Here is a 16,610-nt window from a genome sequence, read left to right as displayed (position 1 = left end):
AATTATTTTGGGGAAGAATTCTGACTCAGAGTAGACTCTCACTGCGAATATCTTTGCTCAACTTCCCTTCCTCCTATAGCTACCCTTAGAATATACAGTGGATAGTAGATTTACATAACTGTCTATTTCAGCTATCTTTGTCTAGTCTTGAGGTTTTTTTTGTTTTTTTTTCTTAACAATCAGCTGCTTCTGTTCACGAGGTTTGAGGTAATCTGGGACAGGGTTTTTTTTTTTTTTACCCTGCTCTATTTTATTATTAATATTATATAAAGGCATATATCTTCCCCCCCTTTAGGTTGATCAGAATTAACTCTTAGGGTATCTCTCATTGCTAGGGTAGTGGGCATCTTATCTATTGTGGGAGGAACATGTCTCCTTACTCCTACCTCCTCTACAGACTCTCCCCTCCCTCCTCCTCTTCGCTAATTAAAAAAATTAAATTAAAAATAAAGTAATCAAAAAAAAACTTTCCTTTCACTGCTCTTTAATTACAGCTCTTTTTCTTTTTTCCCTTTTCTCTCACTTGTCTCTTTTTTCTTTTTTCTCTTTTTTTTTATCTTGTCATACACTTTATCTTTCCTTCCTCTTTGCCTTTCTGAATTTGACTAGTTGAGACCCCCAAGGAAAATACTGATTATCTTGAGGCAATTAGAGAACTGAAAGCTGAAATAGCTGTAATGAAGAAAGAGGCTGAGGCAAGGGAAAGCAAACTAACAGAAGCAGAAAACAGAATTAGTCAGACAGAGGATGAGCTAGAGAAAACGATGAAAGAGGTGAAAGAGGTTAAAAAGAGATTGAGAGACACTGAAAACAACAACAGAGACATATGGGATGATCTCAAAAGAAGTAACATTCATATAATTGGCCTGCCAGAGGAAGAAAGAGAGGAAGGGGAAGCAAACATTCTAGAGGAAATAATAGAAGAAAACTTCCCAGACCTGAATAACAGAAAGGACATCAAGATTCAAGAGGCCCAGAGAGTACCAAACAGAATCAACCCAGACCTGAAGACACCAAGACACATCATAGTCACAATGAGAAGAAGTAAGGATAAAGAAAGGATCCTAAAGGCTGCAAGAGAGAAACAAAAAGCCACATACAAGGCAAAACCCATAAGATTATCTGTAGACTTATCCACTCAAACTCTAAAAGCCAGAAGAGAATGGCAAGATATCTATCAATCCCTGAATGAAAAAGGGTTTCAACCAAGGATAACATATTCTGCTAAACTTTTATTCAAACTAGATGGAGGGGTCAAAACCTTCTTAGACAAACAACAGTTAAAGGAGGCAACCATAACCAAACCAGCCCTGAAAGAGGTTCTAAAAGACCTCTTATAAACAAGAACATAACTATAATACTTGCAATATATCAGAGCAAACAAAAAAAATGTTTTTGAACAATGGCACTACAATACATTAAATCCATAATATCAACAAATGTCAATGGCTTAAACTCACCCATCAAAAGGCACAGAGTGGGGGGATGGATCAGAAAATATAACCCAACCATATGCTGCTTGCAAGAATCCCACCTGTCACAACAAGATAAACACAGACTTACAGTGAAAGGATGAAAAATTATCATACAGGCTAACGGACCACAAAAAAGGGCAGGAACAGCCATTCTCATCTCAGACACAATAGATTTTAAATTAAATAAAGTAATAAAAGATAGGCAAGGACATTACATAATGATTAGAGGATCAATCTCTTCAACATAGTATTGAAAGTTCTTGCCATAGCAATCAGGCAAGAGAAAGAAATCAAAGGAATACAGATTGGAAGGGAAGAAGTCAAGCTCTCACTATTTGCAGATGATATGATAGTATACATAGAAAAACCTAAAGAATCCAGCAGAAAACTACTGGAAGTTATTAGGCAATATAGCAAGGTATCAGGCTATAAAATCAATGTACAAAAATCAGTGGCATTTCTTTATGCAAACACTAAATCTGAAGAAGAAGACATCCAGAAATCACTCCCATTTACTGTTTCAGCAAAATCAATCAAATACCTAGGAATAAAGTAGACCAAAGAAGTGAAAGACTTGTATGCTGAAAACTATGAGTTGCTACTCAAGGAAATAGAAACTGATACCAAGAAATGGAAAGATATCCCATGCTCAAGGATTGGAAGAATATATATCATCAAAATGAATATTCTCCCTAGAGCCATATACAAATTTAATGCAATACCCATCAAAGTTCCACCAAGCTTCTTTAAGAGAATAGAACAAACACTACAATCATTTATCTGGAACATGAAAACACCTAGAATTGCCAAAACCACCTTGAGGAAAAGAAACAGAAATGGAGGCAACACACTCCCAGACCTTAAACTATATTATAAATCCATCATCATCAAAACAGCATGGTACTGGAACAAAAATAGGCACACAGACCAGTGGAACAGAATTGAAAGCCCAGAAATAAATCCCCACACCTATGGACATCTAATCTTTGATAAGGGCGCCCAAAGGATTAAATGGAAAAAGAAGGCTCTCTTCAATAAATGGTGCTGGGAAAACTGGGTTGTAACATGCAGAAGAATGAAATTGAACCACTTTATCTCACTAGAAACAAAAATCAACTCCAGATGGATCAAAGACCTGGATGTCAGACCAGAAACAATCAAATACTTAGAGGAAAACATTGGTAAAACAGTTTCCCACATACACCTCAAGGACATCTTTGATGAATCAAACCCAATTGCAAGGAAGACTAAAGCAGAAACAAACCAATGGGACTACATCAAATTGAAAAGCTTCTGCACATATAAAGAAACTTTCACACAAACAAAGAGACCCCTCAGAGAATGGGAGAAGATCTTCACATGTCATACATCAGACAAGAAACTAATCACCAAACTATATAAAGAGCTCAGCAAACTTAGCACCAAAAAAGCAAATGACCCCATCCAAAAATGGGCAGAGGATATGAACAAAACATTCACTACAGAGGAGATCCAAAAGGCTAACAAACATATGAAAAACTGCTCTAGGTCACTGATTGTCAGAGAAATGCAAATTAAGACAACACTAAGATGCCACCTCACTCCTGTAAGAATGGCATACATCAAAAAGGACAGCAGCAACAAATGCATACATCAAAAAGGACAGCAGCAACAAATGAGGTTGTGGGGACAGAGGAACCCTTTTACATTGCTGGTGGGAATGTAAATTGGTACAGCCTCTGTGGAGAGCAGTCTGGAAAACTCTCAGAAGGCTAGACATGGACCTTCCATATGATCCAGTAATTCCTCTCCTGGGGTTATACCCCAAGGACTCCATAACACCCAACCAAAAAGAGGTGTGTACTCCTATGTTCATAGCAGCACAATTCATAATAGCTAAAACCTGGAAGCAACCCAGGTGCCCAACAACAGATGAGTGGCTGAGAAAGCTGTGGTATATATACACAATGGAATACTATGCAGCCATCAAGAACAATGAACCCACCTTCTCTGACCCATCTTGGACAGAGCTAGAAGGAATTATGTTAAGTGAGCTAAGTCAGAAAGATAAAGATGAGTATGGGATGATCCCACTCATCAACAGAAGTTGACTAAGAAGACCTGAAAGGGAAAATAAAGGCAGGACCTGACCAAATTATAAGTAGGGCACCAAAGTAAAAACCCTGTGGTGAGGGGTAGACATGCAGCTTCCTGGGCCAGTGGGGGGTGGGAGTGGGTGGGAGCGATGGGTCACAGTCTTTTGGTGGTGGGAATGGTGTTTATGTACACTCCTAGTAAAATGTAGTCATATAAATCACTAGTTAATTAATATGAGAGGGGGAAAATTAATTGTATGTCTCGAAGTTTTTTAAAACACAGACTGAATCTTTTTAATATATAGGCTGTGTAATTGATATGCAGACTCTCTCAAAAGCCTAGACCAAGTAGATCAGAAGCAACCAATAGCACAGCCATATACAAGATACTGGGTACTGTACAGCAAACCCTAACAAAAGGACTTTTCAAAGTTAACCCAATTACCAATTAATGTGATGATAACATTAACTATCGATTGTCTGTTTGAACCCTAAGACAGTAGGAACCTTACATCTCCACTATAGAGCCTCTACTTCTCCCAGTCCTGGAACCCTTGGATAGGGCCCACTTTCCCGTATGCCTCTCCCAATCCATATTAAATAATATTGCATCTGCCGATCACAACCTAACCAACACAACAATTGCCACCTCAACATGCTTCACTTCAGACTGTGTCCAGAGACTCCACGTGTGGAATGACAACCCTTCAGCTTCATTACTCGGGTGAGACCTTTCCTTTCATAGTATACTCTAATTCCATCTCAGGTGGTTCACTTTCTAACAAAGTCCCAAAACCTAGATATACACCAGTTTCTGTGAGAGAGAGCATATGTTCACAGTATCTGTAAACTACTGCAAAATATATACCTGAAAGCAGAAGTACACTAGAGTTTACAGTGAGTACCTCCCTAACACTTCCTCTCCACTATTCCAAGCTTTGGGTCCATGATTGCTCAACAATTTGTTTGACTTCGTATGTTAACTCTCTTTTCAGTCATCAGGTTCCAGATGTCATCAGATGCCGGCCAGGCTTCCCTGGACTGAAGACCCCACCAATGTGTCCTGGAGCTCCGCTTCCCCAGAGACCCACCCTACTAGGGAAAGAGAGAGGCAGACTGGGAATATGGACCGACCAGTCAATGCCCATGTTCAGCGGGGAAGCAATTACAGAAGCCAGACCTTCTACCTTCTGCAACCCACAATGACCCTGAGTCCATGCACCTAGAGGGATAGAGAATGGGAAAGTTATCAGGGGAGGGGGTAGGATATGGAGACTGGGTGGTGGGAATTGTGTGGAGTTGTACCCCTCCTACCCTACGGTTTTGTTAATTAATCCTTTCTTAAATAAAAAAGAAAAAAAAATTACAAATAAGACTGTCACTGGGGAAAAAAGGTGAAAAGTTAGAAATTGTTCAGTGAACACTACACATCAGAAAAGGATCAGCATAGCTATTCTACATGTTTAGAAGAGTAGGAGTTACATAAAAGATTTTAAGTAAGGTGATAGGAAAAGAGAGACAGAGAGGAAAAGGGAGACACAGAAAAGAAGAAATACCTTAACATTACTCCACAGATCATGGTGTTCTCATGTGGTAGTCAAACTTAAGTTCTCACACACAGTAAAACATGTACTCTACTGGCTGAGCTATCTACTGGCACTCTAGCTTCCTGATATCAAACACACATGAAAAAATTATGCAAAGTGTCACAAAACTTTATGTAAAGCACCAATTTGAACATTTTAAAAGTGGGGTTCGGGTGGTAGCGCAATGGGTTAAGTACACGTGGTGCAAAGCGCAAGGACCTGCATAAGGATCCCGGTTCGAGTCCCTGGCTCCCCACCTGCAGGGGAGTCAGATTCACAGGTAGTGAAGTAAGTCTGCAGGTATCTGTCTCTCTCTCCCCTCTCTGTCTTCCCCTCCTCTCTCCATTTCTCTCTGTCCTATCCAACAACAACATCAACAACAAGTACAAGAACAATAAAAAACAACAAGGGCAGCGAAAGGGAAAATATTAAAAGAAAAAAGAAAAATTTTAAAGTTTTCAAAGTAGATAGATTAAAATCAAATCTTGCTGGGTAATGATAAAAATATGAGACAAATACGGAGAAAAAAGAATACCAAAAAAAAAAAAAAGTGCAGCAGCTGGGGAAATAGCTCCACTGGGTTGTCTGAGGCTCCAAATTCCATCCTTCGTGCTGCATAGATTGGAATGGTATTGTGGCTTCTCTCTCTCTCTTCTTCTCCACACATCCCGTTTCTTTCTCTTCTGCTCCTTCTCTTTCTCTGCCTATATCACATATGAAACTCTCTCATATGTAGTAACACACACACACACATACATGAGAATGGGGGAGACTGTATAATGGTTCTGGTTGTGCAAAAGACTTTCATGTCTGAAGCTCTGAGGTCACAGGTTCAATCCTCAACATGACTGTCAGCCAGAGCTGAGCACTGTTCTGGTGTCTCTCTATTTCTTTCATTAAAAATAAATAAAAATAAAACAACAAGGGCAAAAAAAAGGGGGGGGGAATAGCCTCCAGGAGCAGTAGATTCGTGGTGTAGACACCAAGCCCCAGCAATAACCCTGGAGCAAAAATAAATAAAAATATTTTTAAATAATAGGGCTGTTGAGATAGCATAATGGTTATGCAAAAAGCCTTTCATGCCTGAGGCTGCAAAGGTCCCAGGTTCAACAACCAGCACTACCATAAGCCAGAGCTAAAGTGCAGCGGGTTAAATGCACATGGCGCGGAAGAGCAAGGACCAGCATAAGGATCCTGGTTCAAGTCTCTGGCTCCCCACTTGCAGGGGGTCACTTCATAGGCAGTGAAGCAGTCCTGCAGGTGTCTTATCTTTTTCTCCCCCATCTCTCTCCATTTCTGTGTCCTATCCAACAACAAAGACAGCAATGACAATAATAATAATAACAATGACGATAAACAACAAATGCAACAAAAGGGAAAAAACAGCCTCCAGGAGCAGTGGCTTTATAGTGCATGCACTGAGCCCCAGCAATAACCCTGGAGGCAAAAAAAAAATTAAGTTTATTTTAAATAATAATAACAATAATAGAGCTGGTGAAATAGCTCACTGGATAGTGCGATGCTCTGCCATGTGCACAGCCCAGGTTTGAGTCTGGCTCCCACTGCACTGAAGGCTGCTTCAGTGCTGTGGTCTCTTCCACTGTCTCTGTGTCTCTATCTCAAATAAGTAAATAAAATTAAAATTCCAGGGGCCAGGTGGTATCACGCTTGGTTAAGCACACACATTACAGTGCACAAAGAACCAGGTTCAAGCCCCTGGTCCCCACCCACAGTGGGTAAACTTCATTAAGTGGTGAAGCAGGGCTGCAGATGTCTCTCTGTCTCTTTCCCTCTATCTCCTCCTCCCCTCTCAAAATCTGTCTCTATCCAAGAATAAAAATAAATAAATTTTTAAATGAAATTAAAATTCCAACACCACCAATAGTCAGACTGAGTTGTGTTCTATCTTTTTGTTCCTTTGTTTTTGTTGTTTTGTTTTGTTTTCAAAGGAGGGGGGCTGCTGAGGAGATACTCAGTAGCTATGTAAAAAATATTCATGCCTGTCTGGGAGTATGGATAGACCTGTCAATGCCCATGTTCAGTGGGGAAGCAATTACAGAAGCCAGACCTTCCATTTTCTGCATCCCACAATGACCTTGGTTCCATAATCCCAGAGGGTTAAAGAATAGGAAAGCTATCAGGGGAGGGGATGGGATATGGAGTTCTGGTGGTGGGAATTGTGTGGAGGTGTACCCCTCTTATGCTATGGTTTTGTCAATATTTCCTTTTTGTAAATAAATAAAATATTCATGCCTGAGGCTCTTTGGTTCCAGGTTCAATCAGGTCCCAAATAAAGTCAGAGCTAAGCAGTGTGACAGTAAAAATAAATAAGGAAATAACAAGTAAAAATAATATAACCACAGCAAACAAAGAACTAAAAATGTGAAGCAAAATTTGTGGGAACAAAACAAAAATAGAGATGTACATAAATTAATCTACATCTTATAGGAGTCAATAAAGATTAAAGTTGATATATCATTAGAAGAGTAGAAGCATACCATTTAAAGTTACAGATATAGGGCTAGCTAGAAAGATAGCACATGGGACCTGCATGGGAGAGATGCCAGGTCTGAACTCCAGGACCACCAGAATAAATAACAGAACTGGACAGAAGGGTGGAAGTAGGACAAGGGCTGAGGAAGGGTAAAGAAGGTTATTGCCTTGTATTAAACACTCATACATGATAGAATTTGTTACCAAGGATAAGTATTAGTTGAATTCAAGTAAAATATTTTTCTCAACAAGCAAATAAATAAATGAGATAATTTACATTGTGTTTGATATTGCTAGTCACACTACTAAACATCCTTTTTATGATTGCAGGATTAACAAATGAAATCACCTATCAAATCATCGTGCACATAACAGGCATCCAACAAATCCAAGTTACATTCTACACTCCTTGCCCACTATTGTTCAAGGTCACCTCACAGGGCTGAAATGCAGGCAGTGTGGCTCCAATGCAGAATGTGTTTCTCACCTGCCAATGGGTAAGGCATTGCGGATGATCCTCTGGCTGCCTCGGGTATATTCAATATCCACTGTGATAGGGGCAGAGTATGTCATGTCCCGTAGACGGCACTGCAACAGAATCAGAGAGAATCACTGCTCCTTCTCTAGAAGAGTCTTGGGTCCAGGCAGTAGCACACCTAGTTAATCACACACACTATAGTGTGCAAGGACCTGGGTTTAAGTCCCTGGTCCTACCTGCAGGGGGTAAGCCTCACAAGTGGTGAAGCAGGTCTGCAGATGTCTCTCAGTCTCTCTCTCTAGCTCTCTCTCCCCTCTCAATTTCTATCTCTAGCCAATAAAAAAAAAATTAAAAAGAAAGAAAAAAGGAAAGTAGTCTTGGCAGCTTCCAGGAGCTCTGTATCTAGCAGAGATACGACCCATTTTGAATTCTGATCAGAACACTGAGCTGCCTTCAAAACTGGGCTTTATAGGCCTACCTTCTCCATGAGGGGAAGGATGCAAACTAATGTTCTCTAGATTGTCAGATCTCTACCCTTGCCAGTCCAGAACTGGAACAATAAGTTCTCACTGATCTGATGTCATCGTTGGCTTGCTCCCTTATCTTTGAGTGATCCCTGCAAACAGAGGCCATGGAAATTGGTCAGTGTGGTTGGCTTTTAAAAAAAAGAAAATGAACAACCAAAACAGTATAATAATCACAAGTATAGAAATGAATTCAAACTATACTTCCTTTTATTTCCCCAGCTCAACTAACTATACAAAAACTCCTAACTTACGAAGTAAAATTACTAAAATATACAAAATTCCTTTCTGAATGGTAGACTCATAGTTCAAATCGTTCACCACATCATTCTAAAAATTCCTGAAACATTTGGGGAACTTTAGAAATGGTTGAATTGTGTTTTAGTTTAGCATGGGAAAGCAGTGTTGCAGGAATCTGTCTCTCTCCCTGTCTACCCCTTTCCTTTCAACTTCAAAAAAGTAATTATCTCTGAACATTCACTACACAATTTAAAGCATCTGAACATTGTATGATTTCCACTGAACCAAAGACAGATTTAAACTTTTCCCTTTCTTTTTTCTTTTCTTTAACCAGTGCTATTGCTATGGATCAGTGCCTACACAAATCCATGGATCCCAGTGATCATTTCTCCTTTTCTTTTAGTAGATGATGAGAAAGTGATAAAAGGGAAAAAAGATAAGGAGATACAGAGAGTGAGAGAGAAACCTGCAGCACTGTTCCACCACCACTTGTGAAGATTGTTCCCTATAGGTGGGGACCAGGGGCTTGAACCTAAGTCCTAACACTTGGTTTTTTCTCTACTGGGTCCACCGCCATTCAGGCCCTAGATTTAAACTTTTTCTAATCTTTCTAACAATACCTTGGATTTAATTTTTAAAAGATATTCCTATTATTATTCAATAAAAGCTGGCTACCTTATACTAAGGCCAAGTTTCCTTCTTTAGGGCAAAGGTAATATGGCATAGTGGTTCGGAGTGTAAGCCCGAGTGCTCATATTCAAGCCTTGGCTCTTATCAATTGAGTTTAAAATGATCTTTCTGCATCTCAGTCTCTGTATATAGGATAAGGATGGAAATGATTTCATTTGTCAAGAATATAAATATGGGGCCAGGTGGTGGCGTATCTGGCTGAGTACACGTTGTAGTGCATAAGGATTGGGCTCAAACCCCGGGTCCCTACTTGTGGGGGGGGAGCTTCGTGAGTGGTGACCTTTTGCTCTCCCTATCTCCTCCTTCCCTCTCAATTTCTCTGCCTCTATCCAAAAAATAAAATACAAAAAAGAGTATAGATATATATTTTAATAATGATATCTAGCACAGAGTACAATAAAAATCTCATTTTTACTGACAGAGCTAAGGTAATGCCCACAATAGGTCTTAACACAAATTTACATTTTCAAATAGAAACAAAATCTAGCAGATACAGTAAAAACTGGAAGCACCTAACAAGACCCCAAACATCCTCCTTGAGCATCCTTGTCCACTGTTGCCTCTTCTCACAAGGATAGGCTACACTGACAGAATCTGTCCAACCCACTCAATGGCTCTCCCACTCCCACCATATCTCAGAATCTAACTTTTCTGAGAAATCTTTGCAGTCTATCTCTCTAGCTACAACAATATTCATGTACTTTTATTTCTTTATCCAATATAATTTCACATACTTCCCTTACTACATACCTTAACCTTCTAGACATTCAAGTTTGTAACCACTAATGTCTTCATTTCATATATTTTGTTGCTCTAACCTCATTACCAGAGTATGAACAACTTTGAAAAGGATACTCTATCTCATTTATTTTGCATCTCTCAATGTTAAGGTACAAAATACATGTTCAATCAATACTTGATTAATAACAGCACATCGATATAAAATGGTTGGCTATAACTCCTGTTTAACCTTGCTTAAACCATTCTTTTTTTTTTCTTCAAATTTTTAAAAAATTTCTTTATTTATTTGCTGGATAGAGACAGCCAGAAATTGAGAGGGAAAGGGGTGGTAGAGAGGGAGACAAAGAGACACCTGTAGCCCTGTTTCACCACTTGTGAAGCTTTCCCCCTGCAGGTGGGGACCAGGGACTTGAACCGGGGCCCTTTCACATTGTAACACGTCTGCTCAACAAGGTGTGCCACCACCTGGCCCCGCTTAAACCACTCTTTAACACAGCATTCTAAAATAACAGTATTAACGCTGGAGTTACATATAACTGTTCTTTAAAAACGACTTTCGGGGCCAGGTGGTGGTGCACCTGGTTGAGCACGTTACAATGCACAAGGTCCCAGGTTCAAGACCCTGGTCCCCATCTGCAGGAGGAAAGCCTCGCAAGTGGTAAAGCAGGGATGTAGGAGTCTCTCTGCCTCTCTCCCTATCACCCCCTTCCCTCTTGGTTTCTGACAATCTCTATCCAATAAATAAGTAAAGATAATAATAAAAATAAATAAAACTGAAAAAATTTTCTGTTATGTTCCCTCATCATTATTTTAGTTTCACATTCAAAAACCAGACAGTCAAGCATCACTAATGAGTTTTTGCACATATGACAGATTGCATATCAAAACATATCCAAATAAGCTAGATCACACAAGTCAGGTGTGTAGTAGCCTTACTATGCAGATTTACATATTAACATTTATAATGTTTACATAGCAAAATTGCTTGACACATTTCTCACATATATTCCTATCCTTGAGTTAGGTATGAGTATAAAGCTTCAAAAATCATCCCAGTCTTGATCCCTGGCACCACTAACAGCCAGACTTAAATGATGCTCTGGTCAGAAAGAAACTAAATTAAATTAACAAGTAATTCTTTTCTCAGAACTGATTTCCAGTTATGGACTCTAAGTGGAAAGTATGAAGAAAAATCTAGAATATGCTGAAAGGTAGTAAGTAGATTTATAAAAATCTTTCGTCTGTAATTCTTAAGTACTTAAATTTTCTTCTCATCATTTCCTATTAGATTGAGTTCTAATCTTTCAATTCCCCTGACTAAAACAATACCTGCCTACTGACTCTCAGAAAAATACGCTCGGGCAGGGGACTTGCATGCCTGAGGCTCAGAGGTCCCAGTTCAATTCGCTGTACCAACATAAGCCAGAGCTGAACAGTAGTGGTCTATTATAAAAAAAAAAGGGGGGGAAGGATGCTCTGCAAGTTAACTCCTATAATAAATACCCCACTGTGCTAGGCTCAAATGTCTGACAAGCACAGAGTAGGCGACCACAAAAATGCTCAGAAACAAGACATAAGTAGGACAGAACAAGTTACCTAAGAATAAATGACAAACTAAATACTACAGAATTGTTTAGTGTAATAGTGTTACACAAGTACTTACATATTTTAGTTTTCTTGTCCCATATATATTTACACACATGCAGAGAGAGAAGGAGAGAGGTGTGTGTGTTTTTTCCTATTTTGCTTTATTTATTTTTTCTGCCTCCAGGGTTATCGCTGGGGCTTGGCGCCTGCACTATGAATCCACTACTCCTAGAGGCTATTTTTCCCATTTTTTTTGCCCTTGTGGTAGTTATTGTTATTATAGTTGTTGTCGATGGAGAGGACAGAGAGAAATCGAGAGAAGAGGAAAGATAAGATACCTGCAGACCTGCTTCACCACTTGCAAAGTGACCCCCTTCAGGTGGGAAGCTGGGGCTTGAATTGGGATCCTTACACCAGTCTTTGCACCACGTCCACATAACCTGCTGCGCTACCGCCTAGACCCCAAGTTTTCCTTTTTAAAAATCACCCTTTAATCTTGAGGAAATGAGAAACTGTGACTCCTGTGACAACAACAGTCTTGTAAATCAACATTTCTCTAATACAGTGATCTAATAAAAAAAAAATCAAAATTTTAAGTTTTTAATATTAATAAAATCATCCTTTAAAAGAATAAAATGTTAAAAGCATAGGTTTTTAATTAAATCAACCAAGTCCAATTAGAGTAAGGCTTATTATTACCTCATGAGGGGATACTGGTCTAGTTACATTGAAGCTTTCTTCAACATCAGGAAGCCCAACATATATATTAAGATATCTGAAAAAGCAATTTTTACATTTCTAATTATATTTCATCAAAGAGCATATAAACAAAGAAGCTATTTTCACCCACAAGAATTGTGCTTTGACAAATACTTATCTTTCTAAGGATTATAAACAAATCAAAAATTTAAGTGGATATCTTCTTGAAATGACAGTATAAAGTAGGGAAAGTAACTAAAGATATACAATAAAACTTCTTACAAAAATACTGGGGATGCTGTGCCCTAAAAATGACACTTACAAAAAAAATGAATTATAAAACATTATCTATAGTACAAATAACAAGAGAGAAAACTTAGTGAGGTCTGTAGATTAACTGATAGTATTATATTAACGCTAGTTCTGTGGCTTGCCAATTGTGCTAAGGCTGTGTAAGATGTTAATATTTAGCGGGAGTTCAATAAAGAAGAATATGAGAGCTCTGAACTATTTTTGTAATTTTTCTCAAAGTCTAAAATAATCCCAAAATAAAAGTGTCACAATGTCTGAAATCTGACAGCTTCTATAACTACTTGTGGGGTAATCAAAAAGTGGATATTTGATGAATCATTTTATAAATCTATTCTTCAAAGTTTTAATAACTTCATTCATTTTTGAAAAATGCTAGACAATCAAAATAGCAAATCAAGAACAGCTGGTTGCTTACTTTAAGTACCACATAGGGTCAGCATCACTTGTAACCTTTTCATTGGCTTTCATTATCTTCTTTATCTGCCAAGGAGACAATGACATTAGGAAAGAGTCTGGCTTCAAACTAATTCTTATTAATGTCTCTAAGATCTGAGCTTACCTCTACATTAATAAAATAGTTAAATGAGTCTATGTGTTGCTTCACAAGGCCTTTCACCTAAACAATTAAAAAAAGGTAAAAGATTAGCAACAAGATAGAAACTTATATAATCAGCTCTAAACACAGGTGATAAAACCACAGTAAGAAAAAATAAATAACTGGGTGGGGGATAGATAGCATAATGGTTACGCAAAGAGAGTCTCATGCCTGAGGCTCCATAGTCCCAAATTCAATTCCCCATATCACCATAAGGCAGAAATGAGCAGTACTCTGGTAAACAATACAAAATAAAAGTTAAAAAAAAAAAATCCAGGTTCACACCCCAGTATCACCAGAAACCAGAGGTTAGAAGTGTTCTGAAGAAAAAAAAAATGACTTATGAATTTTACTTATATGTCTTCTATATCTCCATCTTACTCGAGAAGCAACTTGACCTTTGAAATTCAAGATTTAAGTATTTAAAGATACCCAATCTTTTTGTCATAAGCTAACACATAAGGGAAAGTGTACTTTGAATTAAAAAAAATTTTTTTTTCTTTTTCAGAAAACACATCAACTGAGTAAGCAGCAGATTTCAATCTTCAGATATAACCTATTTTTGTTTTTGGTCTGGGCACTTTCCTGATTTTCATGTATCCAAACAAATTATTCCTACCCCTTGCAGATTAAATGGGGGGGGGGGAGGAACTCTACTAAGAAAACTAAAAATAAGGGGGTTGGGCAGTAGTGCTGCAGGTTAAGTGCACATGGCACAAAGCATAAGGACTGGCATAAGGATCCCGGTTCAAGCCCCTGGTTCCCCACCTGAAGGGGGGGTCAAGCCACAGGAGATGAAGCAGGTCTGCAGGTGTCTACCTCTTTCTCCCCCTCTAGATTTCTCTGTCCTATCCAACAACAACAGCAATAACAATAATAATAACAACAACAAAGGTAACAAGGGCAACAAAATGGAAAAAATGGTCTCCAGGAGCAGTGAATTCGCAGTGCAGGCTCCAAGCCTACCCTGAAGGCAAAAAAAAAAAAAAAACTGAAAATGAGGGCTGAGGAGATAGCATAACGGTTATGCAAAATGACCTCTGTAGGGGAGTCAGCAGTAGCACAGCAGCGGGTTAAGCACAAGCATGGCGCAAACGCAAGGACTGGCGTAAGGATCCCGGTTCGAGGCCCTGGCTACCTACCTGCAGGGAAGTCGCTTCACTGGCGGTGAAGCAGGTCTACAGGTGTCTATCTTTCTCTCCCCCTCTCTGTCTTCCCCATCTCTCTCCATTTTTCTCTGTCCTATCCAACAAGGACATCAATAACTACAACAATAAAATAAGAGCAATAAAAGTGAATAAATAAATATTTTAAATAATGACCTTTATGTAACCATTATTCTTGAGGCTTTAAGTCCTAGGTTCAATCACTAACATCATCAAGTGCCAGAGTTGCGTGACACTTTGATAAAAACAAAATAAAAAATCTTACATAAATAACAGCAAAGTGAAAAAGAGAAATTAAGATCAGACGCCAGTTACAGTGACTTTCCTTTCATCTTCTTAGGCGCCACTTAACTGCACTGGGAAACAATGAACCAAACACAGATGGCAAACACCGAGGATCATATCATATCAACTGTTTTTACATTAATATTAAAATCAATTAGTTCAACACTTCTAGAGCACTCCTTAATAGGCTGTAATCACAGAGTCTTTATTGTAATTGCACATCTTTATTAGGAACCTCACCTACAAAGTGGCCATCACACTTTCAAAGTCTTCATAACTAGAAAAAGAAAAATCCCCCTTTCTACTGACCTGAGGTCTACCTTCCTCCTAGTGCAGTTTTGGCTCCTTCATTCGGAAGTGTTTCTCTGAGGACACTTTGCTACTATACAATAAATATCCCTATCTCTAAAAATAGATGATTATACCATCAACTTTTACAAGTTAGTGATAAACATTTATCTTTTAAAAATTATAATTTCTTAACATTTTTCATTAAAAAAAAACAAATTATTATAAATGTTAAACCATTACCTTTAAAAATGCTGGAAGTAATCTCCATTTTTCCTGTAAACCAAAACAAAAGTATGAGAAGTCTTTTAGTAACAATAATTTTATAACAAGCTATTTTAATGTACTAAAACTAACATACTTTATTGCTGTGAAGGAGAAGAGGAGAGAGGGAGGAGGAGGAGGAAGAGGAGGATTTATAATCATCATCCAAAATAACATTTTTTTTAAGGCAGTGCTGAAAATGACCCAGAGTCTCATGCATACAAATACTGAGGAACAGACTCCCTGGTTAATTTTTAATGATTTTGAGAGAGAGAAAGAAAGGGAGAAAGCTGGTAGATACCTCCTTAGTGAAGTAAACTAAGTTAAAATAATCAGAAATGAAATATATTGGCACACTGGCGTTCCCATGTGGTACTAGGAATAGAATGCAGGGCCTAATGCCTGGTAAGATATGTGCTTTACATTTCCCAATTCCAAAAAAAGAAATTTTTCTTTACATTTTTTTTTCCTTACTGGAGGGATTAATGGTTTACAGTTGACAGTAAAATACAGTAGTTTGTACATATGTAACATTTGTTTCCCACACAATTCAACCCCCTCTAGATCCTCCTCTGCCATCATGTTCCAGGACCTGAACTCTTGCCCCACCGCAGAGTCTTTTACTTTGGTGCAATACACCAACTCTGGTCCAAGTTTTCTGCTTAGTGTTTTCCCTTCTGTTCTTATTTTTCAACTTCTGTCTGTGAGATCATCCCACATTCATCCTTCTCTTTCTGGCTAAAATAATAATTTCTAGGGGAGTCGGGTGGTAGCGCAGTGGGTTAAGCGTAAGGACCGGTATAAGGATCCCACTGCAAGTAAGAAGGGATATACAAGCACAAGGAATATGGAAATCTTTACCCTAAAATATCTTTTAAAAAAATCAAGTCTTGGCGGGAGTCAGGCGGTAGCACAGCAGGTTAAGCACAAGGATCCCAATTCAAGCCCCGGGCTCCCACCTGCAGGGGAGTAGCTTCACAAGCAGTGAAGCAGGTCTGCAGGTGTCTATCTTTCTCTCCCCATCTCCCCCTCTTCTCTCCATTTCTCTCTGTGCTATCCAACAACAATGACATCAATAACAACAACAATAGTAACTACAACAATAAAATAAT

General features: G+C 38.6%; 1 protein-coding gene across 1 annotated transcript in view; it reads right to left on the bottom strand.

Moving 5' to 3' along the window:
- The window catches only part of POLR3B (RNA polymerase III subunit B), a 133,685-nt gene that overhangs the window by 110,955 nt on the left and 6,120 nt on the right, over positions 1–16,610 (bottom strand). Inside the window, exons 2-6 of the mRNA XM_060194341.1 lie at positions 15,478–15,510; positions 13,460–13,516; positions 13,316–13,380; positions 12,589–12,664; positions 8,117–8,217 (exon numbers count right to left, since the gene is read on the bottom strand). Coding sequence (XP_060050324.1) covers positions 8,117–8,217; positions 12,589–12,664; positions 13,316–13,380; positions 13,460–13,516; positions 15,478–15,510 — 332 coding nt within the window. The remainder of the gene's footprint in view (positions 1–8,116; positions 8,218–12,588; positions 12,665–13,315; positions 13,381–13,459; positions 13,517–15,477; positions 15,511–16,610) is intronic.

Source organism: Erinaceus europaeus, chromosome 7 (genome assembly GCF_950295315.1).
Source record: "Erinaceus europaeus chromosome 7, mEriEur2.1, whole genome shotgun sequence".
NCBI lineage: Eukaryota > Metazoa > Chordata > Mammalia > Eulipotyphla > Erinaceidae > Erinaceus > Erinaceus europaeus.
This window is presented reverse-complemented; position numbering and strand designations above follow the sequence as displayed.